This window comes from Falco naumanni, chromosome 18, assembly GCF_017639655.2.
Source record: "Falco naumanni isolate bFalNau1 chromosome 18, bFalNau1.pat, whole genome shotgun sequence".
NCBI lineage: Eukaryota > Metazoa > Chordata > Aves > Falconiformes > Falconidae > Falco > Falco naumanni.
Window position 1 is genome coordinate 3442937 of NC_054071.1, and position 23162 is coordinate 3466098.

A 23162-nucleotide genomic window follows, 5' to 3' on the forward strand; every position below is an offset into this window, starting at 1 on the left:
GCATTTAACTGCACGATCGCCTTAAACGAGGTTTCCTTCCTTTTTCTTGCCTCCGAGTTGTTGCTGCCTTTTGAAAACTCACACACAATGCTCCAGTTCACCTTTGATATTTTCTACAGCCGTAGAGTTATGAGTAATAGTTTCATTTATTTCACCGTTGCCGTGTCAGCGGGAGCATCTTGGCATGCTCTGCGCCGTGGCACCAGAGCGTGTGCCTGTCCCCACGGTGCTGCCACACATGGTCCCCAGCAGGTCCCCTGGAGCGCCCTGAGGGGCACGGAGCTGCATGTGGACCTTGTGGGTGAGACCAGAGCCAGTGTTATCCCCTGGCTAATTAGGAATCAAGAAGGTTTTGGGTACCTGGGTGCCACGCCAACCCCCTGCTGAGCTGATATGAGGGCTCAGGAGCCCTGTGACCCCCCTGGAAATTGGCACAGGGCTCGGGGGAACCAGCATGGCAAGCGCTTTTCACCCTCCAGCCAGGAGGAGGAGGAGGGAGGAGGAAGGCAGCTGCCCTGGCTGCTGTGTGGGGCAGCCCTTGGCCATGGGAAGGGGGTGACAGTGCTGGGCCATGTCGGATGCTGTGTGGCCGGAGCTGCCGAGGTTCTGCCTCTGGCATCAGCCATGCCAGGGCTGGAGACCCGGCGAAGGGGCGAACCGTGGCTGATGTGCTGGGCATCGCTCCTGGGGGTCGCAGCCGGGGGGCTCAGGCAGCTTTCGGAGGGCATGGGCTTCCACGTGGCTGTGCAAGCTTCTCCAGTTAGCGGAGACTAAACCTCTTCCTCTTTCCAAGGAAATTCCTTCCACAAAACCCATTTCCAAGCTGTCGTGCTGCTGTTGATGCCGATTATTAGAGGTCAGGTGCCGCGTGGGCTCGGCGCTGACAGCCCCCGGCGCCTTCGTGCCGGGGTGGGCTCCAGGCATCCTTCCCAGCAGTGCCGGGCGAGCTCAGGATTTCAAACAAAGCACCAGGATTGTGATCCGTGCGTGTGTGCCCGCGGCTCAGTGGTGTGTGAAGGGTTTCGTCATGCGCTGAAATGTGCTTGCAGGTGAAATCCTCTGCCCTCTTTCTTCCAGGAGGGCCCTCCTAAATTAGATGGAAAATATTGCGCTCTCTCTGAAACTATTTACAGGTGTCGTTTCCAACCTTTTTTCCTGATAATTAAATATTTTTAGGTCATCCAGTTTCTCCACCCTATTTGCAGACCTGTCCTGGATGCCTTTGTAATTAGACATCTCCCTGTGAAAGATGATTAACGTGGGAGGCAGCAGCCATGAGCGAGCGAGGTCCCAGCTCTCCTGCAGCCCTGCCCGTGGCAGTTCCTTTATTCAAGCAGTTGCTTGTCCTTGGTGCTCCTCGCGGGCGTCCAGCCCCGTCCCCTCAGAGGGTGACAATCCATCGAGCAGCCCCTATTTAACATCCCCAGACCTGGGGACATGGTGGCCATCCTCCACGGTGACGCACAGGCAGTGGTTATCGTGGCCTTGGTGTTAAACGGCGAGAATTTAAAGCATACACGTGTAAGCGATGTTAAGCTGCTTTTTTGAGGTGGATCCTTACCAAAATAAGGGGGAAATAATGTTTTTAATGCTTTACCCTGCAACAGCCCTTAATGGAGAAGTTTCCATCGCGGTTTATAGCTGAGCCTTTGCACAGGAGCTGGGATTAATGAAAGGGCAATATTGTTCTCTGCTCCTGAAATGGCAAAGATTAAAGCAGCACAGAGAAGAAAAGCTGAGGCATTTGGCTGTTACCGTGGTTCTTAGCAACGTGACGAGACCAGACCTTCCCTGTGTGGGGAAAATTGAGGTTAAACCCCAGCCCACCCAGCCGTGGGCAACAGCCAGGGGGATGCATGACCCCCCTTCCCCCAGGATGGGTCACCCCTCTGCGCAGCCAAATGCATCGTTAACTCCCCCAGTTCGCTCTTTTGAGATGCATAAAAGCAGAAATCTTCAGGAAGAGTTAATTAAAAAAATCAGGATGCCCTGATGCAATCGGGGTCCCTGTTTGGGGGGGTGTGTGGTGTGGCAGGGGGGAACACAAGCTGCAAACCCCATCCTCTTTGTGTGGGAACCCCCCGGGGGCAGGATTCAGCCCTTAAAATATGTTATCTTAATCCTGAACAAACTTAGGAGCAGGAAAGGTCAGCGCCCGCCTTCCTGGCCCGGTGGGGATGAACCGCCGGCGGCTGCTCCACACCTGAGCCTTCTGCTTCTGACGGGGCTCAAGTTACAGAGCAGAAGAAAACTGATACAGGTCCTCCAGGTGTATCGGTCTTGATCCTATCTGGCATCTTTCACCCCAAATTATACCCTAAATCCTCAGTGAACAAAGTCAGCCAGAAAGGCTCTGGAAGGCTCAGCAGACCTGGGGCTGGGGGGCCTGCCTGCTGGTTTTTCCCCTCCCCCCCCATCTCCCCTTCTGGTTTATCAATGTGTTCATTGCTCAGTTCTGGTCACAATTTGCCAGGCTGCTTTTGGAATGGAAGGTTGGGGAGAGCCGGTCCCGGCTGTGTCTCAGCCAGCGAGGAGTTTAGCGCTGCCCTCAGTAGGTTTCAGAGTAATCACTCAGCCGTGGTTCCCGGAGTCTGTCCTTGCCAAGATCCCAGTGAATCGGCGTTCGGGACTGCCTGTGCCCAAACCCAGCCCGATGGGTCACAACTGGACCCGTTCTGCTTCCCGAGCTCCCTCCCCATCTCCCTGCCCTCCCCCCCCTTGGAGCCGCAGCTGCCTGGGCTGCAGGCACGACTTGCCCCAGCAAGCCCGGCTCCGCGGCGCGTGCAGGCGAACGCTCCCTCTCTGCGTGTTTGGGCTTTGCTGCAGGCTGGGGAGCGCTGGGGGGGCTGCGGCCGTGCCGGGGCAGGCAGCCTCGCCACCTCGCAGAGAAACCTCTGGTTCCATCGCTTCCATCACCGCGCTCTGCCGGCAGGGCCCTGAGTTTGGGGAGCCAACAGCAGTGGCCGCGCCGCGGTGTGGAGCATCTGACTCAATGATGCCCATTGCCTCGTTGCCTTTGGTGGGTTGGTGGTTTGGGGTTTTTTTAGTGCCTCCCGCGGTGTTAGGTGTTAGGCAGGGATGGTAGAGCTGGTTGTCCCAACCCCCAGGCACCTTTTGCAGCTCAGGTGAAGATGCCCAGCAGCGGCATCTCCATCCCACGGAGGGAATGAGGATTCTTTTTGTGGGAAGAAGCGGCTGTGGGCTTTGCTCCGCGATGCCCCTGGGAGGGTGATGCAGCTCTGGGCCCGGTGGGAGGGTTTGTGCTGTTGCCATGTGCCAGCACCGGGGTCCACGTACAAATATAGCAAGTTATGTGCCTGCCGGACCCACGCTGCGCCGCTGGGAAATTCCAGTGATCCGCTACGGCTGGGCAGGAGGCGTTAATGGCAGGGGGCTGTAATCAGTACCTGCAATTAGCCTCTGCTCCAGCTGGCCTCCAAAGCTCGGCCATAAAACGCACCATCCCACGCTGCCGTTCCTCTCTCCCACCCCTCCGTGTCACGCCAGCTCTCAGCTGTGGTGATGCCAGTCGGGACCTGCCCGCTCAGCCGGGATGAACTCAGCACCCGCCGGAGCAGGGAGATTATTTATGGATGAAATTGCTGTGCGGAACTCGAGGGGCCGCTCAGGGCTGGGGGTGAGGATGGAGGGGGAGGGTCCTGGCTGTATATTGGTCCGGCCAGTCCTTGTCTGGAGGTCAGAGATGCCAAATTTGCCCGTGGCTTGTGGTTGTCCTGGAGGAAAGGAGAACAGCCGTGGCTGTCAGCCCCCCGCTCCTCCTAGTCTTTACACCTCCCCTCGGCTTGACGTTGGCTTGCAGTAACACCAAACTGCTGATGACATTAAACAAATTAATATCGGGTTTAAATAGCCTGCCGGGAGGCTGGTAACAGGCAGTGCGGGCCCAGCTGTCAATCCCAAATTAGCGAGTTCCGTGGCTAAACTTACTGCTCCTGCTAACGACCCCGAAAGCAATACCTGGTGCGGGGGGCACGCGTGCCCGGTGCGCTGGCTCTGCCTGGGACTTTGCCGGTGCTGCCCCGGTGCCAGCTGAGCTGGGGTGGGTGTTGGGAGAAGGACCCGCAGGATGCCCTGGCCTGGCAGCAGTGAGCAAAGGGGGTCCTGATGGCTTTGGGTGCTTTTCAGAGCACTAAAATATTGGGATTTACCCCCAGAATGCCTGGTCTGGCTGCAGTGCCTGGGAAGGGAATTTGGCACCTTGTGGTTTACGTCTTTGTTTTCGCTCAGCTCGTGGCTGAGAGAGGGGTTCCTGCCTGACTCTTCAAATTGGTTGGCTTGGGGGAAGTATTTAAATCCTTCCCTGTTCTTGTCCCCCTTTGGTGGGGGAGATGAATGTTTCCTCTTTTCACAAGCAGGTTTTTCATCATTTCCCTTTTTAAAAAGGCACCATGCAATCAAGTCGTGAACCTGCCCTCCCGGGAAGCTCTGGGGGCCAAAAATTCAGCCCAGAGAAGGTGCTGCCATCGGGGAGTCCGACTGCCTCAGCCTTTGCTAACAAACGCAGTGGGTAGGGAAGCAAACCCTGGGCTCCAGGGTTGATGCCAAACCCCACTCATGGGGGGCTGGGGTGAACCCCCCCCACCCTGTGTCCACCATGTCACCCCATGAGACGATGCCATGGCTGGGTTGGACCCTGCGCGTTTCCAGTGCTTGGGGCTGGGGTTGAGCTGGGCAGGGACACGTGGCCACTGGGCAAGGACACGTGGCCACTGGGCAGAGTGTCCCCTTTCCCCATGGGGCCACACAGGTTGTCTGGCACCCGATGGATGCTCCGGGGCTGCCTGGGAGGTTCGGGACCTCTCTCACGTGGATAGTGGAAACAGGGATGAATTGATGCTGCTGTTCCTGGGCGGGTGTCAGTGTCCCAGTCGTGAACCCCAAAAGCGGAGGGGCACGCTGCTGACCGGAGGGGGGATGTGTGCGGGATGTGCTCGGGTCCTGGGCAAACCAGGCTCACGCAGTTCAGGGGGACGGGGGGCTCAGCCCTGACCCCACCAGCCAGCGGGGGGATTTTGGGGAGCGGGGCCGGGGTAGCTGCTGCCCTCCCTCCATGAGCGACCCCTGCGGCCAAGCTGCAGCACGGGGGGATTCAGCAGGTGCCAGCGCGGCCCCGGCCCCCATAAAACAGCCCCCTGAGGGGGGATCCCGGGCACTGGGGGGTGGTCTTAGGGGTGCAGAAGGAGCCGGCTGCGGGCTCCGTCCTCCCGGCTCGAAGTTGCTTTGCTCCGGCAGCGCCGGTGCTCGCTGCGCGCCGGGCTGGGGCAGGGGAAGCCGGGGGGAGCCGGTCCCCCCGCTTCTCCTCCCGCTTCTCCTCCCGCCCATCGCCGCCTTAATACCCGGCACCTCCGGCGGGGCCGCTCCGGCGGGGCCGAGGCGGGGCCGGACGCGTGGGCGAGGGGCTCGCACCGCCCGCCGGTGGCACCGGGCTGCGCCCGCCCTGCCCGCAGCCCGCCCGGGCCAGCGGCAGCGCCAGCAGCGCGGAGGCAACGCAGCGGGAGCCAAAATGCTGCTAGGTGGGTGAAACGCAACTTTCCTTCCCCGCGGGAGCTGCCGGCTGCGGGCTGCTCAGCCCCACGGCTCCCCATCCCTCCCCGCTGCTCCTCACGGTTCCCTATCCATCCCCGCTGCTCCCCACAGCTCCTCATCCCCTCCTCGCTGCTCCCCACGGCTCCCCATTCCTCCTCGCTTCCCCCCACGGTTCCCTATCCTTCCCCGCTGCTCCCCATCCCTCCCTGCTGCTCCCCATCCCTCCTCACTGCTCCCCATCTCCCCTCGCCGCTGTTCCCCACAGCTCCGCATCCCTCCCTGCTGCTCCCCACGGCTTCCCATCCATCCCCATGGCTCCCCATCCCTCTCCGCTGCTCCCCATTCATCCCCACAGCTCCCCATCCCTCCCTGCTGCTCCCTGCTGCTGCCCATCCCACCCCGTCCACCCCCACGGCTCCCTATCCCTCCCTGCTGCTCCCCATCCACCCTCATCCCTCCCCATGGCTCCCCATCATTAATCCTCAGGAAAGCCCTTGGCGGAGCACGCTGGGTGGGTTAGGGGGGCCCGGCGTTCCACTGAGACCTGGGTCGCGGTGGGGGCGATGGGATGGGGGTCCAATGGGGTCAAGGGCTGGGGTGCTGACCCCGCTGCTCTCCTAGTGGTGTTCCTGCCTGCACGGAGCCGATTCGAGTGTTCCTGCAGGCAGGCGGCTTTTGCTGAGTTACATGAGCTTGAGAAAACGGAAAGAAATCAAAGTACAAGTTGCTCTTTAAAGAAAAAAAAATATAGCTACGTGTTTCTTGTTTTCTGGGTAGCTCTGCTAAGGTTATGGGGAGGGGGGTGTCTCTTCTCCCCTTTGCAATTTTGACCACAGAGTTAACAGTGAGAAATCGAGGCGGGTTATTTCCAACAAGGAAAGAGCTTCAGAAATACGTGGTGCTTGAGGAGTCTGGGCACAGGAGCGAGGGCTGGGAACAGACTCAGCATCAAACACAAATATTGATTCACCTGTGGGGTCCTCATCCTGCTCCCATCAGGGCTTCCCATGCGAAATTACCCTCACAAAATTTTCTTCTTTCTCAGCAAATCAGCTCGTTACCATTCCCTACCGTCACCTTGCCCCAAAACCCATTTAAAGAGCTGTTCTTTTTATTTGTGTCAAGGAAGCTGTTGTACCGTACACCCACAAAATGGTCCCTCCCAGCCCAGGCACACATGCAGCCAGTTTCTTCGGCTCCCAGCCTGCTAATCCTAATTACTTACGGGATTCAAGCTGAGTTTGACTCACTGCATCTTATTGATTTTTCCCAGGGCTGCAAAAAAAAAAGAGAAAGAAAAAGGTTGCGCGCTGACACGGCTTTATTTTGCCCTTGCTCTTTGTTTGGGGGTCAACTCCAACTTGTGTTTCTGCTGCACCCGCGACGCGAATGCGTGATGTTTTTTGTGTGAAATAAGGCTGGGGGGGAGCGACCTTTGCAGAGAAGCTGGTGGGTGGTGGTGCTTGGCTGCTGGATTTGGCTGTTTCGGGCTCGTGGAGAGGAGCTGCAGCAGCAAATGGAGCGTAACGCTGCTGTCGGACCGTTTCACGTGCGGATTTGGGACTGGTAGTGATATTTTTTTTTTTTTTGGTTGTCGTTACTGGCATTAACTTTCCAACTTGTGCTGGGCAGAGACAGGGGTCCAGCAGGTCCTCGTGGGCAGTTGTTCAGGTTGTCCCTAGGCACGTGGTGTGCACATACATGTGGTCACGCGTGTGTCTATGTGCTTCCATGCACTCGTTTTCCTCTGGTAACGTATCTCCAGCGTGTGGTGGTAGGTGCCTGTAGGAGAGCAGCCAGGCCAGGGGAACCGTGGATGATATTGAACTGGCACGGCTGCCAGGGCTCCTGCGAGGTGCTGGCATTGGTGTCACTGCAGCCTTGCCCCCCGGCTGTCTCCTGTGGAGCACTTTAATTTTTCTAATAATTTAAAACACAGCCTTTTGTCTGTGGGCTGTCTTCCCCTGTATCTCTGCAACGCGTAACACTACTCAGGATATTTATCTGTAATACTCGTCAGGCAAAACAGGTTCAAAAAAAACCCAAATACCCCAAAACGTGCTTTTAGCCCTGTGGTCTCAAATATGTAGGAAATGTTGTACAGCCACAAAAGTTTCAATTTTGAACCCATGCTGCTGGGTGCGGTGCCAGGGTGCTGGTGACCTTGGGGCTGGAGATGTGGGACCGTGGTGCTTTGGGTGGAGAAACGTGGTGGTTGCAAGGTGGGTGTGCGGTGGCCGCTCCCTGGGAGCGTTTAAACATCCTCCCCCCGCTGGGTTTTGAACACCTCTTCCAAAAAAAGTGAGGACTCAGGGGTCACCTGGCTTCGCTCCGACCCACGGTGGGCAGTGCAGGGTGGGACCACGCCTGGGTCCTGATGCTGCGGTGAGTTTGCTGTTGTTAATTGGCTGCTTAATGAGGCTTCTCGTCCTCTCTGCCGTTGTGGGGGCTAATGGAGAAGGGAGACCATCCTCACCGAAAGGCTGGGTTTGGCTTCGGGGCTCCTTCGTCAGATGGTGGGACTGAGCTTTCCTGGAGGTTGTTTTGGGTGAATTTCCCTGTAAATGCAACGGTTGATTTTATGGCTGGGGGCTTGCTCTGAAAAACGTCCTGGGGAAAACATCTGGTTTCAGCCATGAGACACCCAGGGGGGCGCGGGGGGCTTTGAGCTCCTCCGACAGCCTCAGCCTCCCCTTCAGAGTATTTTTAGACAAAGCTGTCATTTAATCTTGACCTCCAGTATGATGTGGGCTAGAAAATATCACTGCATTTCCAGCATCAAGCCGAGGGTACGATTCACAAAGGGTTGGTTTTTTTTAGCTCATTTTTGATTACACCTGACCTCGCTGGAATAATGAGTTGCTAACAAGTATTTCGAGCAAACATGAACTCTTCTGAAGTTTCTGCAGCGATGATGCTGCTGGTGGCTGTGCTGCCGGCACCAACGCTTTGATGGTCCATTCCAGCACCGTCTGATGTCCATAAGCTGGTAATGACTTCAGGGGCTGGATATTTAACATTGCTTTTTATTTTTTTTTTTTTTTTCCCTTTTTCTGAGCGGGATGTTAGAACAAGTAGGCTGGCTGTTCCCACTCTTCTCCGAAGTGATTATATTAGCACAGCTTGGGTAGGAGTGGCGGAAATTACAGTGAAATACTAGCGGTAGGAAATAAAAATCTAATTAAAAAATAATGACAGATGTGTGTCATCCTCCAAACCCTGGGTATGACCAGCCTGGCCCCAGGGCAGCCGTGGTGGGGAGTTGCACACTTGTGCAGCTGTCGGCACAAGCGTGACGGGTGTTGTGCTCGGGGCTCCCAGAAGATAACGTGAGCAGAAAGAAGGTGGGGGGAGGCAAGGGGTTCTGACCTTTATAAATCTTGGGGGATGGGGATGGTGGAGAACGTGGAAATGGTTGGGGTTTGAAAGTCCTCTTGGCCCCCCAGGGCTTGCACCCCTGAAGTGAGACCCTCCTGCAAGTGGGGTGATTCCCCTTTTGCCCCCCTGAGCAAAGCTGGGAGGGACTGGCTGAAGCCCACATGGTTTCAGTGCTGGGGGGGCATTGGGGACAGCTGTGACACCGTCATGTGTGGTGGCTTGGGTCTCGCCACGGTGGTCTGTGTGCATCGCTCCGGCATGTCTGGGATGGCATCACTGAGAGAGGGGGGCTGCCACCAGCCTGGAGCCCGGCTCTGCCACCGAGCTGCCGGGTGGCCCCGGCCATGTCACTTGTTCTCTCCGAGCCCCTCATGGCTCTTCCCCGCTCTGCGGGGGCCCCGAATCCTGGGGAAGGGTCAGCCCAGCCCCGGCTGCGTGAGGCAGGCACCTGCCTTAGGTGCTTCAATAATAGAAATAATTAATTTTCACTGCTAATGGAGGAAATGCCGCACCATGAAAAATGCGCATTGGCTTAGAGGCGATTCAAAAGGCTGGTAGAGATGGGAGCCCCTTAATTTGTTCCAAATGGGTTATTTCACTGGAGATGGTGAGAAAGCATCAATTTAAGTATCTTTTTTTTCTCTTTTCATTTCTGCCAGTCGCTCCCTGGCCATAATGAGTTGGAGTCGACTGTCATTTTTATGATTTAAACAATGCCCAGAATAAAGGCTGAACTAACGTGGGGCTCCGGTCTCCCCCCACCATACCAGAGGAGAAGGCGATGGTGGGGAGGGGCGGGCAGGGCTTTGGGGAGCAGAGCTCAGATCAGTGTTCAGCACTCGCTGCCTCCCTTCTGCTACTGCCCTGGGTCAGGATTAGCCCAGCTCATTCCCGAGCTCCTCCGTACCGTACGCGGGGATCAGCGAGCTTTTGGCTGGGCTGCAGCAGCCCCAGCAGCGACACAGGGGCTGCTGAGCTGGTTGGGGTTTGATGGGGGCTCCGAAAGAGGGGAGGGCATCACTAAATGCTGATTTTTCAGATTATGAGCTGGCAGGTGGGGAGAGTTGGGAATGACGATCCAAGGGGAGGTGGGCTCGGTGCTTGTGGATATGGGGAGGAAAGATGCTTGATGGAGCAAGACCTGCATCCAGTTTTGCTCCTCGGAAATTGCTTCTGATACCAGTTGTGCAGGGTTAGCGCTTGCTGCAGCTCTTGGGGTGCTGGAGGCAGCTGAGCTGCCTTTCAAGGACCAGGTGCATCAGCGGGGGGGGGAGCCCAAGTAGGGGGAGATTATCTTGTCTGTGCTTCTGTTCTTGCTCCTCAACAAAAGGGCTTTGCCCTTCTCGGCTGCTGCATCGTGGAGAGCAAACTGGCCCTGTCTGATCGGAGGAGTGTTAGCCCAGAGCTGGGTTCGCTGGCGGGGGAGAAATGAGCGCTGTCCCCCCCCTCCCCAGCCCGAGCAAATAATCGTGTTTGTGGCCATGCCCGGGAGTTTGCAGGGATGTCATCTGAGTTTATTTCAAGGCTTGTTCCCTGCCAGCTCAAGTCACGCAGCAAAAGGTTGTGACAAGGCTGTGCAGGGGAAGGAGGCAGCATGAGGCAGTGTCCTGCAAGCTGGTAGTGACTGGGGGCACGGGGAGGGGGGGGGGGCTGTGTCAGCAGCTCGGGGGGCCACCTTCTCCAGCAGCACCCCATTACCATGGCCCACTGCCCACCCAGCCCCCTCCGCAAGGACCTGAGCTTGCCCAAGCCAGAGCCCCTGTGCCTGCAGCAGTGCTGGAAGGGCCCCCCCCCCGGCAGATGAGGAACAACCCCGCTGAGCATCCTGGAGATGTGCAGGAGAGCTGGGACACAGCAGGGAAATACTGGAGTCCCCAGTGTGTGCCCCATCCCCTTCCCTGAGCTGGGGCACCCTCTCCTCCCCGTGACCCTCCGGTCCCTGCAGCGATGCTGTGGAACAGCAGATCTGGCAGGAGGAGCCAGCCCTGCCTGGCCAGGCAACAGCCCCGGAGGGTTGCAGAAGTATTTTTAATTTGTCTGAGCTGACATGGTGTTGAGTGCTGTCTCCCTCGCAGAGGGACGTCTCTCTCCTACACGAGACAGCGGCTCCTCGCAGCCTGCCTTCCTCCGCCATGCACAGCAGAGATTAAATTGAACTGTCATCACCTTCGGGTGCGAGGGATGCTGCGGCGGGCAAAGCCTGGCGGTGGGGCTGGGGTGGCTCCTGAGCATCCTCCTGTGCATCCTCCTGAGCATCCCCCTGAGCATCCTCCCGTGTGTGCCCCTGCTGCTCCCATTCCCCGGCTGGTTTTGGGACCTGCTGCAGGTGGGGGTTCAGGTGCAGAAGGGGAGCAGGGACCTGCAGGGCAGTGTGCTCCTTCCCCCCCCCGCAACACCCCCCCCCCTTCCCGTGCAGAGCTGACACTGCTGCTGCATGCTGGGGCCTTCCCCCCCTGTTCCCATGGGATGGGCACCGCAGGGTGGGCAGGAGAGCCAGGGGCTGTGAGGGGATGGGGGTCTCCAGGGTCAGCAGCCTCGGAAACACCAGCATTCTGCATCCCTGCTGGAAAAGCGTGAGTCATTCCCTGGAGACTGAGAGACTGGCTTAAAGCAGAGAATGAAACTGAAATCTCATAAATATGTTTGGATTCGGGGATTTAATATTTTGGGGGGTAATATGGCTGGGGTTTCGGTCTCTTCTGTTCAGCTTCTTATAGATGCAATGGCAAACCCTCAGGGAAACGCAGGTCCCGCCCGTGGGGCTGGATGTTAGCAGTGGGTGCCAGGGTCTGGCCCCTCGGCATTCCCGGCAGGAGCCGTGTGCCTCGGGTTTGGTTTGGCTGTCAAAGGCACGGGGCTGAAATGGAAACTGTGGCTCACGGGGCAGCAGCCACCCTCGTGCCACGCTGATGATAAATGTGCTCGTGCAGACAGGGCACCTGCCCGCCAAGCTCTCTAGGCATGTCACGGGGGAGAAAAATAGCAATGATCGAATCAAACCAAGACTACTGCATAGGAGTAAACAGAAATATTTCCATTTAAGTTCCTTTAGGAAGGGCTTCTGACATCCTGCAGGGATGCAAGGGCAGGGGTGCTCGTCAGGGTCGAGGACATCCTGTAAACACTGCCCCAAATCCACGTTAAAGCTGGAGGCTTCCAACAGGAATGTGAATTTATGGAGAAAAGGGAAAAAAGACAATTAAAAGACTATTTCATATGAAGCATTTCAGCTGTTTCCTGTAGCCTCCTGCCACAGGACCCCAGGCAGAGGCACGCAGGGCAGACCAGTGGGTTCAGCTGTGCCCCCCTGGCACATAGCAGGCAGAGCCCCCTGGCTTCCTCCAGCACCCATGGAGTTTGCCCAGTGCATCCTGGTTTCCCAGCCTTCTCCCTGGGCTGGGATCCCAGGGTCTCTATCCCTGCCACTCGACCCCTCGAAGGTGCCTGTGTTTGTCCCTGCTTCCCCCTTGCTTCTGTGAGGCTGCCAGGGTTTGGCATTAACACAGGCGAGGATGCTCGCTGGGCACCGAGCTGGATGGCTGGTGGGGCTGGAGCTGCTCCTGGTGGGTTACCGACCCCTCCAGAGCCAGGGCCCTTTGTGAAGCCAAAGGGCACAATAATCACAGCCCCTGCCCGGGGCTGGGGCAGGGTCCCCTTACCCTGTGCTGGGGGGCGGCTGCCCATCAGCAAAATGCCCCACGGATCCCACCTGCCCCATCCCCATGGATTTCTGGCCATGCTTGGAGAGGGGCCTGACCCCGCTGCCATGGTTGGTTTGCCCAAGGGGGTTTTTGGTTCCTGCCTGGTCCCCATTGCTGCTTTTTGTGAGTGGGTTTGTTTCGCTGCTGTGGATTTTTCCTGCCTGGATCCCTTTGGCTTGTGATAATTGTAAGCAACGGCATTTGTATCTTCTGTGCTGGTGAAAGCGGAGGGGGAGGGATGGGCAGGAGCTTTTGCCAGATCCACCTGTTTTCCAGGGCTTTGCCTGGGGCTCCTTGGCATTCCCCATCCCTCTGTCCTGGGTTCGGGTGCCTCTCCCGCCAGGGCTGTGGGATCAGACTGGGCTGCTCCCTTTGGGAACCCGGGGGGGGAGGAAAGCAAGCGTGTTCCTGGCTGGAGACCCACTGTCCTGCCCATGGATCCCAGTTTTGGGGAGCCAAGCACTGTCGCTCCCTGCCCTGGGACCACTGACCTTTGCAATCCCGCTCCGGCTGCTGCGAACCGGGAAGATGTGGCAGCCTCTTGCCTGAAAACTGATTAAAAAGGCTAAGTCCTCTTTTCTCGCTTGTATTAGCACAAGAATAAATAGTGCATATTTTCACCCCTGGGAGCCCCATCTCTGGTTTCACTCAGCTCCTGTTAGCATTAACCCTGGGCTGAGGTGGCCGGGCAGGAATGTCCCTAGAGCAGGAAGAGCCTCTTGCCCCAGGACATGTGGCAGAGCCTTAAGAGAGGAATTCACCGGGGGGCCGCTGGTCCCCTCCCTGGTGCGGAGCCAGCCAGAGCCAGGTACAATGCAGCCCCTAATCCGAGCACATACCGTGGGGCCGCAGCCCTGGTCGATGCCTGACTCTGTGCCGGGAGCAGGTGGAGTCGGGGCCAAGAGCATCCTCCGGCACCCAGGTACCGTGTCGGGGCTGGGGAGGGGGGAAGGGTGTCCCCGCCGGGGGCTCCTGCAGGACAAGGGTGCTCTTTGGGATTTTAGTGTCCTCAGGTGCCTTGTTTGGGGGAAAGCAAAGGTGGCCTAAAATCCTATTTTTGGAAGAAGTTTAGAGGCTCTAAATTTTGCCTGCATTTAGTGCTAGAAGAAGGGGGGGGTTTGGTGTGAGCGGAGCCCCTGTGCTGGCTGGGGAGCCCCAGCGCCAGGGTGGGTGCCAGGTGCCGGTCCCAGTGCCGCTCCTGCAGCTACGGACCAGGAGCAGTGTGATGGGGCTTGGGCAGGAGCTCAGTCCAGGTGTTGGCAGAGGGGCTGGGACCTGGATTTTGTAAGAGCTCGATGCCCGTGGGCAGGGCCGGGGAGCCGCTTTGCCCACCTGAGCTGCCCACGCGCATCCTGGCTCTGCCCAAACGCAGGGATACCCATCCTGCCTGGATGCAAACGCTTTTGCAGCTTGCCCTGCCGCACGTGCTCAGCGCTCAGCCAAGGGACCCAGGGTGGGGGTTCCCCGGGGGGGGACGGGGGACCATGAGCCGGTCACCCCGTGCCCATCACCATTACCCCCTTGCACCGAGGGAAGGGATCCCTGCTGGGGAGCACAGCTCTCCACGCTCCCCTTCCCCAAGAGCTGGAGCCCCCATCGCCCACGGCCACCACCGCCACCACCGCCACCACCACGAGGCCTTCCCAGTGCCTGGCCACCGCTAGTGGCCACTGCCGCCGCTGGCTGCTGGGAGCATCGGTGGAGCCAGACAGTCCTCGCAGCAAGATGGCTGCTCCCAGGCTCCCGTGAGCGCGGGGCACCCGCAGGCTTTGTTCCCGCACCCGCCGGCTTTGTTCCCGCACCCGCCGCGCTCGGGGTCACGGCAGCGCCAAGGGCCACCGGCCCCATGCACCCAGCGGGGCTGCCGCGACGGGGCGGGGGCTGCCGCTCACTGCCTCCCACCAAGCTTTTTTAATCATTTTTATTTTATTTTATTGCTTTTGCATTGTTTGGCTGGGTTTGTTTTTGGTTTTGTGGTTGTTTTTTTTAATGTCTTTCTTTTTTTTCTTTTCTTTTTTTTTTTTCCTATTTAAAATACAAAAAAATCTGGGAAGTTTGCAAGCCCCCTCACCCTAAAGCTTATGGCAGCCTTTAAATGGTACGTATGTAGGGGAGGGTGGGCGCGCGGGGAGGGTGCGCAGGGCTGGGTGCTGGGGTCGCGCGCTGCTCCGCTGACCCTCCCCGTGGCAGGCGTTAGGTGACCGGCAGCCAGGGCTGATGCACGGGGGCGTGAGGCTCAGGGCAGAGCGGCTCGTCCTCTTGCAAGTAAATCCGGATCCTGCTCAAACTTCCCTGCGGACGCTGCTTGGGGGAACAGCAGGCTGGTGGGGGGGGGGGGGGGGACCCTGGTGTCACCCCCGCACGCTGCCGGTCCCCGTGGCCAGCACGGCCGCAGCGGAGGGTGCTGGGGGCTGGGTGCACAGCAGGCGCTGCGGGAAGCGCCGCGGTGCTCTGCTCCATCCCACGCTCTCCCTGGCCCCGTGCTCCCCAGACACTAATTGTTCTTTTTTTTTTTTTTTTCTTCTTCTTCTTTCCAAGGTTGCTAGAGCGAGCACTGGGGGCTACGTGTAGGTGGGCACGGGTTTGGGAGCAAATGGGGTCACTGGCATGGGGGGATGGAGGAGCCGGCCCCCCAGGGCTGTGCACTGCCCTGCTTGCAGCACGGCTGTTGGGTGGTGTGGGTCTGGGGGCAGGCTGAACCATAAGCAAGGCTGTCAAAGGCGACAGGGCTGTCCCTGCAGTGGGGGCACCTTCTCCTGCCCTGGGGACAAGCCCCAAGCCTCGCCGGGGCACGGCAGGGACACTGGCACTATCCCAGCCCTGGCAGAGCCTGCATCCCTGGGGAACGTCTGATGGGTGCTGGCAACTGCAGAGGAAACATTCAGCACGACAGATCGGGGCTTTGACTCTCACGTGGCAAGTCTGTCACAGTTTCCTAATTAACGCGCTTCCGAGGAGCCGCCGCTGTGGCCAAGCGCTCAGCGCCCGAGAAAGTGGCTGCAGCTTTGTGGGGACCTCCCGGCTGTGGGAGTTGTGCCCTGGATGCTCCGTAAGCAAGGTGTGGGACCAGGTGGGAGACCTGGCTCTGGGAAGCAAAGCAAAACCACGCTGAACAGGCTGAGAGCCGGGGGCAGCGAGAATCCCCGCGCCCCTCGCAAGCTTTGAAAATTTTGTGCTCCTCCGTGGGCAGCAAGAAAACTCCCAGCAGGGCCATGTCCTGGGGTTTCTCTCTGCCCCTTTGGAAGGATTTAATGCTGATGGTGGTCAGGGCTGAGGTTTGGGCTAGCAAAGCCCTGGTCCTTCTGTCCCTGCCTCCCTGCCCTGGCAGAGCGCGGGGTGGGAGCGGCCAGGGCTGGAAGCAGAAGGGTGATGCTCTGAAGATACACACGTGCCCGGTGAAATAGGACAGGGAGCCAGGACCGTGACGCACCTGGACGGCAGCAGTGGGAAATACGGGCTCTGAGGGTCCGCACCATGCCGAGGGTTTGCACCACAGCACCCACCTCTGCAGGGTGAGGTGCTTGGTGCCTGGCCAGCACCTGGGAGATGCTGGTGCTGCCTGGTCCTGGCCAGCTCCTGCCTGGAGGCTGATGTTTTCCTCTGGGGGGGGTTCCAGGACTCTAATGCTGTTTTACCATGTTGCTCTGGTTTCTGTGATGGAAGAACATAAGCGGGAGCGCTGCTCCCATCTGGTGTGGCAGAAGGCTTTGGTATATCTGCTTTCCATCGGGAGGAGGACAGGGGTCCCTGAAAAGCTGGGTGCAGCCAGAAGAAACACCCAGAGCTGGGGGGGAAGGCGCACGGCTGGGGCTGGACCTGGGGGGACCAGCAAAGCAGCGAGCCAGGGCAGGCGGTTACTCCTGGGCACCCCGAGGAAGATGCTGGGGCTGAGGGTGGTCACCCCTTCCCCACCTACTGTCAGTAAAGGACGTTTCTCAGCCCCAGGGAGGGTGGCAGGGCGAAGGGAGCCCCGTGGCTGCTGTGCCGGTAGCTCCACCGCCAACCAGCCAGCGTCACTCAGGGCACCCCGAGGGGAACCTTGCTCCATTTGCAACTCTGGGAGTTGGGATATTGCTCTGACGCCTGAATCATGAGGCTTTCCGCTTCTTCCTGAGGGCTGTGGTAACAGCTCTGGTTCTTGTGTGGTTTGTTCTTTAGAAAAACCCCAAGTTCCTTGTTGGTTTCTCAGCAAGTCACATGGACTGACAGGATTCCATGGCTTGCACTGCTGCTGAGTGTCCCTTTTCTTTCCTTTTTTGTCCATGTTTTGGTTCTCCCTCCTTCCCCACCTTGCGCTGGGTTCCTCCTCCTCTTCCCACCACCTTTATAGAGGCTCAGTTTGGTTTTTCAAACCAGTTCATGGAAGAATGCGAGGATTGGTCTGAGTGGGGCTTAAGTACGGGGAGGGGGTTAAGTGGATGCTTAAATTCTTGAGCTACCTGGTTTAAATATGCATGTAAGTGCTTTTCAGCCTCAAGCTCCAGAGCCCTGGCTGGAGCTGGTCCTGTGCATCAGCCACCCCCAGGAGGGATGCTGGGCTGAGGTGCTGATTGCGCAGGGCACAGCCCTGCTGCCACGGGACATGATGTGGCTTTGCCAGTTCCCTGGGACGGGGACAAACAAGGGAGGAATGAAAAGCCACACGTGTGCAGACGAGCACGTGGGCACTCGCCGTCAGCAGCGGGTGCTGCACCTCGAGGGGGCCAAACGCTCGTTTGCGGGTGCTTGGTCCAAAGCCACCTTTGAACCTTCCACACCTTCCCAGTATCGGCTGCAGCATGGAGGTCTGGTCCGATGGGAAGTGTGTGTGGGTGTCCCTGTGCGTACGAGGAGGAATGTGCGTGTGTGCCAGTGCCACCGCTGACACCAAGAGCTGCTGGTGACACCCATGAGGCACATGGGGGGGGGGTCCCCCCATGCGGTGCTGGGGCTGTCACACAGCCCTGCCTGCCCTGAGCGCTGCTGCCGCAGCTCTTCGTTAGCAGCCAAGAATAAACGATGTGCAGAGGCTGAGGTTTGCAGAGCCCTAATCCCTTTCCCTTGTGTCTCTTTCATCTCCAGTCGGACCAGGAGAGTTGTAATAGACCTTCTTACTAAATTAAATGTAGAGGCTGCTCCTCCAAGGCACGTTTCAGTTCAACCGTAGTGTTTGATTTCCCAGCCACAGCAATATGGTGCCTCCAGGGAAAAAGCCAGCTGGGGAAACTTCCAATTCCAATAAAAAGTGTAAGCGCTATTTCAATGAGCACTGGAAGGAAGAATTTACCTGGCTGGAGTTTGACTATGAGCGGAAACTCATGTTTTGCATAGAGTGTCGGCAGGCGCTGGTGAAGAACAAGCACGGTAAAGCGGAGAACGCCTTTACCGTGGGCACGGACAACTTCCAGCGCCACGCTCTGCTGCGGCACGTCACCTCCGGCGCGCATCGCCAGGCGCTGGCGGTGAACCGGGAGCAGCTGGCTTTCGAGACCCGTGTCCACAGCCACCCGGAGCTGCGCTCGGTCATCAAGGTGGAGGTGAACCCGGCGAAGGTGGCCGTCCTCACCACTGTCTACTGGATGGCGAAGGAGGAGATCCCCGATGAGAAGTGCTCCTCGCTGCTCGACTTCCAGAAGTTCAACCTGTGCCAGGCGCTGCTGGCCTCCGAGCACAGCGAGTACTACCACCCCAGCAGCGTCAGGGAGATGCAGGTGTGTATGCGGGGCTGGGGGCTCTGCACCCACCTTCGATGGGTGCTGCATGGCTGCCTGCCCAGCTGCCTGCGCCCGCCGCGTTCGGGGCCAGGTGTCGGCACTGCCTGGCTGCAGCAGGGAGCTCCATGCTTCCCAGCGCCCCGTCAAACGTCGCCAGCACCCGCTTGGCTTTGGTTTGGATGCTGCATGTGTGAACGGGTGCCTTAAGCGTAAGCTCCCACCCCAGGGGTCCCGGTGAAGCACAGGGAGCAAGTGTGTGCTCTGCCTGGGTTATCTTTGTGGCAGGGATCGCTGGAGCCTCCCGGTGCTGGGAGCCCAGGAGGGATGGAGCTGGGTGCCGCGGTGTGGGGCAGGGAGCTGGTGTCCCTGACTCGAAGGCAGAGCAGGAGCTGGGGCCGTTGGCTGCTCAGGAGCACTGAGAGCCTCTGCGTCAGCATTTGCTGATGGGCACAGCTCCGTCCCTGTCCTTGGACAGGTAAGCGTGCCCCGTGGCATCAGGGCACATCCATGATGTGCGTGGGACCACCAGCCCAGTCCACAAAGCCAGGCTGCGCTGGGGCATGCTCTAGACCCACGGGGAGCCAGGCGATGCTCCTGTTCTCCAGGAGCTTCCGTGGCGACTGAAGGTTCCTCCACATTAAACATCAATGTGGCACTTTCCTGGTGTCATTCCCTGATTTGACAGACCAGGAGAAGGTGATGGGCTCCATCAAAGGAACCTCAGGCTCGTGGTCATGCATGTGCTTCCAGCCACACAGGGCGAGCAGGAGCATCCTCTCCCGTCTGAGCCTGCCAGGCTGCTTGGAGGATAAATTAGCACATGAACACAATTAAGCACATGAGCACTGTGGGTTTCTCTGCTTTTTGCCCTCAACTGGATGATCAGAAAGATCAAGTAGCTAGAGAATTTAGAAAGGATTTTCTTAATTTTACAAATGCTTCATGCCTGTTAAAATGAAATTAAATTTTTACTGAGTCTTGGCCATTTGCCAGGCTTGTTAGATCTCTGAAGAGCCTTATTTTGCTGCAGTTAGACTAAATCTACTAATTAGATTTCTCAGCCTGAAGTGCTACTTACATCGTTCACACACACCTAGGAAGTTTTCCCTTCAAACTGGGGCGTTTGCCTGAAATGGGGGGAACTGGGTAAAGAAGGAGAAGATGCAGCAGCTTTTGACTGCTGCTCCTGCCCGTGCTGGGCTTGTAAAACACGAACGTAATTGCTGAAGTTTGAACCGAGGCGGCGAGTTGTCGGTGTCCTGCCTTGCTCCCGGCACGGGCAGGGTCTCGGGAAGCGGGTGACGGGGTGGCGGTGGCTCGGTGCTGCTGGGGGCTTCTTCCCCCAGCTCTGGGCAGGGACCCTCGAGCATCTCTGCAGCTTCACCCGGTGCTTGGGCTGCAGGCCAGGAGTAGGAGGAGACCGTATATCAGGGGAAACGGCAGTTCCAGCTTGTATATGTCCTCGTATGTACAGATCGCGTAAGGGCTGTTCACCTCGGGACCTTGCGCCGCTTTTGGGGCGATCCGAGGGCAGGAGCCTTGCAGCTCGCTCAGCGCCGGGTGCTGTGCATCTCCCGCCTGTTTTTGAAGTTCATTTGTGTTTCTCTTTCCCTCCCCGCCTGCCCTGTGCACCTCCTTTAACTGGCTCAGGCAGCGATCGCCAAAGTCCTGCACAACGAGGACAGGCACAGGATAAAAGCCTCGCCGTTTGTTGGGCTGGTGGTAGACGAGACGGTGGATGTCCTGGAGCACCGCAGCCTCGCCATGTTCACCACCACCGTCTCCCCCTGCAACGGGCAGACCTCTGCCACCTTCCTGGGGAGCTTCGAGCTGCCTGCTGGGGAGGCCTCCACGGTGGCAGGCAAGGTAGGCGAGGTGATGCGCTCCTTTGGCATCCCCACCATGAAGATCACCTGGCTCAGTGCTGACAGCACCTCACTGGTGGCCGAGCGGCTGAGCGGGGTGGGGACCGCGCTGACCTCCTTCTGCCCGCTCCTCACGGAGATGCACTGCCTGTCCCACGGGAGCTCCCTGCTGCCAGCCAAGAGCATCGTCAGCATCGAATACCTCCAGAAATACGAGACCACCGTGGATGCTGTCTACAGGCTCTACTCCAGCTTCAGGGGAGAAAGCAACGGCCTGCAGGAGCTGCGGAGTGTCCTGGACCTCTGTGAGATAGACCTCGGGAGCACCAAAGCCATCCACTGGACTTCTATTTTCCCAGCCGTGGAAGCCATTGATTCCTCGTGGCCCACGCTGGTGCTGCTGCTGGAGAGCGAGGCGGCACAGTCGCCGGTGGCCCACGGCCTCTGTGAAGAGCTCAAGAACTTCCAGTTTGTGGCCTTCACCAAGATCCTCTTGGACGTCCTCCCCATCTTCCAGAAACTCAGCCACTTCTTCCAGATTGAGGACTTTGACCTCTCCATCCTGAAGCCCATCGTCTCCGCCACGGCTACCACCCTGCAGGCCCAGAAGAGTGCCAGCGGCCAGAACCTCCAGGAGTTCCTCAACGAGATGAACGAGCACCCACGGGATGACCGGGAGGGCGAGAGCCGCCTCTATTACAAGGGCGTTGAGTTGGCCAACTGCTCCAAGGTGCATTTGAAGCACTTTGAGCGCTTGAAGGAGAGCTACTTGGAGAGCGTGCGGGGCAACCTGCTGGACAGGTTCCCCAGCAGCATCCTGGAGGCCATCAGCTCCTTCTCGGCCATCTTCAACCCCAAGTGCTACCCTCAGTCTTTGGAGGACATTGGCAGCTACGGGGTCAGCGAGCTGAATTTCCTCCTACAGGCTTACTCCCGGGTGGTGGTGAGCGAGAGGGCCCTGAGCGATTTCCCCCTCTTCAAGCGCATCGTCTTCAGCCTCAGCCAGCTCTCCTTCAAGGACCTCTGCGTCAAGCTGGTCTACAGCAACTCCGAGATGCATGAGCTCTTCCCGGACTTTGCTGTCCTTGCAGCCATTGCCCTGGCCTTGCCTCTGGGCTCGGTCCTCGCCAAGAAGATCAGCCGGGGCCGGGAATTGCTGAAGCGTGGCCGGTCACGCCACACGAAGGACGAGGGGCTCTCTGACCTCATGAAGATCGCCATCGACGGGCCAGCCGTCAACGAGTTTGACTTTGCGTTGGCCATCGAGTACTACGAGAGCATGAGGGAGTCCGGCTTCATCGTGGCGCAGGTGAAGTGAGCGATGCCGGCGAAGGCAGAGCCCTGCGGGCAGGGAGCTGGGTCCTGCGGGCAGCCCCCAGCACCGGCTCGACGCCACCTTTCCCCACCGATGGTCACTGCCGGGGCTGGGCAGCCGCCGCCGGTGCTTGGTGACCTACTCCATGCTGGGAAGAGGAGACGGGATCCTTCACAAAGCTGTGCCGGTCCCATGACCACCCCTCCCTCATCCCCCAAACGCCCGGCTGAATTGGCCAGAATTTAAAAACTTGTGGCCACCTGAAATCCCAAAATACGATGAGTTGTTTTTTTTTTTTTCAAGGGTTCGTTATTTTTTTGTTTTAGGGAGGTGAAGGCAAAACTTCTTTTGAGCTCAAATGTCACATCGCCTTTACACAATGATACCCAGCAGCTTTTCCTTAATGCTCTGCAGAAATATCTGATTTTTGTTGGTTTGGAGCCTCAAGAATTAATTCAGAAAAAGCAGCGCATCTTTCTAGCTCCGCGGCAAGCCCCAAAATGCCTGGTGGTGTCTTGTTGGTATTCCTTGCGCACAGCACAAAATATTTTTAGCAGTGGCATCAAGTCATGATCATTTCAAGAGCAAGAGATTTAGAGAATGATACTGTAATCATCGAGGAAATAGTAACTTTAAAATGCATCAATATGTATATATGTGTATGTGTATATATATAAAAATATATATATAAGTATATATATTAAAAAGGTCTATCTTAATTTTCCTAGCGTTTAAAATACAAAGATATCTAAAAGGACTTTTTTTTTTTTTTTTTTTTTTTTTTTTTGCAATGACAGAATAAATTATAAGCAGGGAGCCAAAAATAATAAGTAGTGAACTCCTGGTCTTTCCAAAATGTCATCACGTACCTACGTTCCCTTCGCACCCTGAGCTCTTTGCAACCTTGCAACCAAAGAAAGAGCCTTTTACCATCTGCTTTTGGGACAGATGTGAGTTGTTTAGCCCGTGGTTTTCCTTTGAAGCATTCCTTTTACCCCGCGGCGAGCGATGCTTCGGGGACCTGGAGCGGGCAGGGGCTGGTGCTCCTCCGCCACCGGCGTCGGGGTGCGCGAGCACAGTGGCGAGCGGGGCAGTGGTGCTGTGTGGCACGGCCGGGGGTTATGGGGCTTCTCTGGTTTGAACTCAGAGGGATGTTTTCTTGGGGTGGGGGAGAAGACCCTCCTTGACCGGTTTTAATCTGCAATAAAGCCAACGCAGCAGCCTGAAGCATCACGTCGGTTTAATTCCTGAGCGCCGGGTGCTCCCGGGGAATTCGGCTCCACTCCTTCCCTGGGTAAGTTCACGCTGTCCCGCAGGTGCTGGGTCTGTGTCGGGCAGGATTTGACCCCATTGTCCATAATGATGGTCCCCCTCGGTCCCATGCGGTTGCCTCTGGCTGGGACTTGTGATGCAGCCACATGGAAGGGCTGCGTTGGGGGGGGGTGTCTTGCTGCACCCCCTCCTCCTTGCCCCGGGCAGAGGGACCTTCCTCCAGCCCAGCCCTGGCGTGTGGAGCCCCTCCAGCCCTGGGGTGGCCCGAGGGGTCGCACAGCCCCGGGAGCAGCGCTTGGCCGGCGCAGTTGCCTCGCCTGCGGGGGTTTGCCATTTGCCCACCCCAGCGGGTGCCGTGCCCCGAGATGCCCATGTCAGATGGGGGGACAAG

The 23162-nt window shown here is 58.0% G+C and overlaps 2 protein-coding genes across 4 annotated transcripts in view; both read left to right on the forward strand.

The window, feature by feature from the left end:
- The window catches only part of ZNF385C (zinc finger protein 385C), an 80691-nt gene that overhangs the window by 38377 nt on the left and 19152 nt on the right, over positions 1-23162 (forward strand). The gene's annotated exons all lie outside the window — the stretch shown is intronic.
- Positions 4888-22208, forward strand: C18H17orf113 (chromosome 18 C17orf113 homolog). Of its 2 annotated transcripts, none has more exons than XM_040617122.1 (3): positions 4888-5534; positions 17688-18316; positions 19970-22208. In XM_040617122.1, exons 2-3 carry the CDS (start codon positions 17798-17800, stop codon positions 21500-21502), a joined length of 2052 nt encoding a protein of 683 aa, XP_040473056.1. In that variant the 5' UTR covers positions 4888-5534; positions 17688-17797; the 3' UTR covers positions 21503-22208. The 2 variants fall into 2 exon arrangements, with proteins under 2 accessions (XP_040473056.1, XP_040473055.1); XM_040617121.1 differs by lacking the exon at positions 4888-5534 and adding an exon at positions 14338-14724.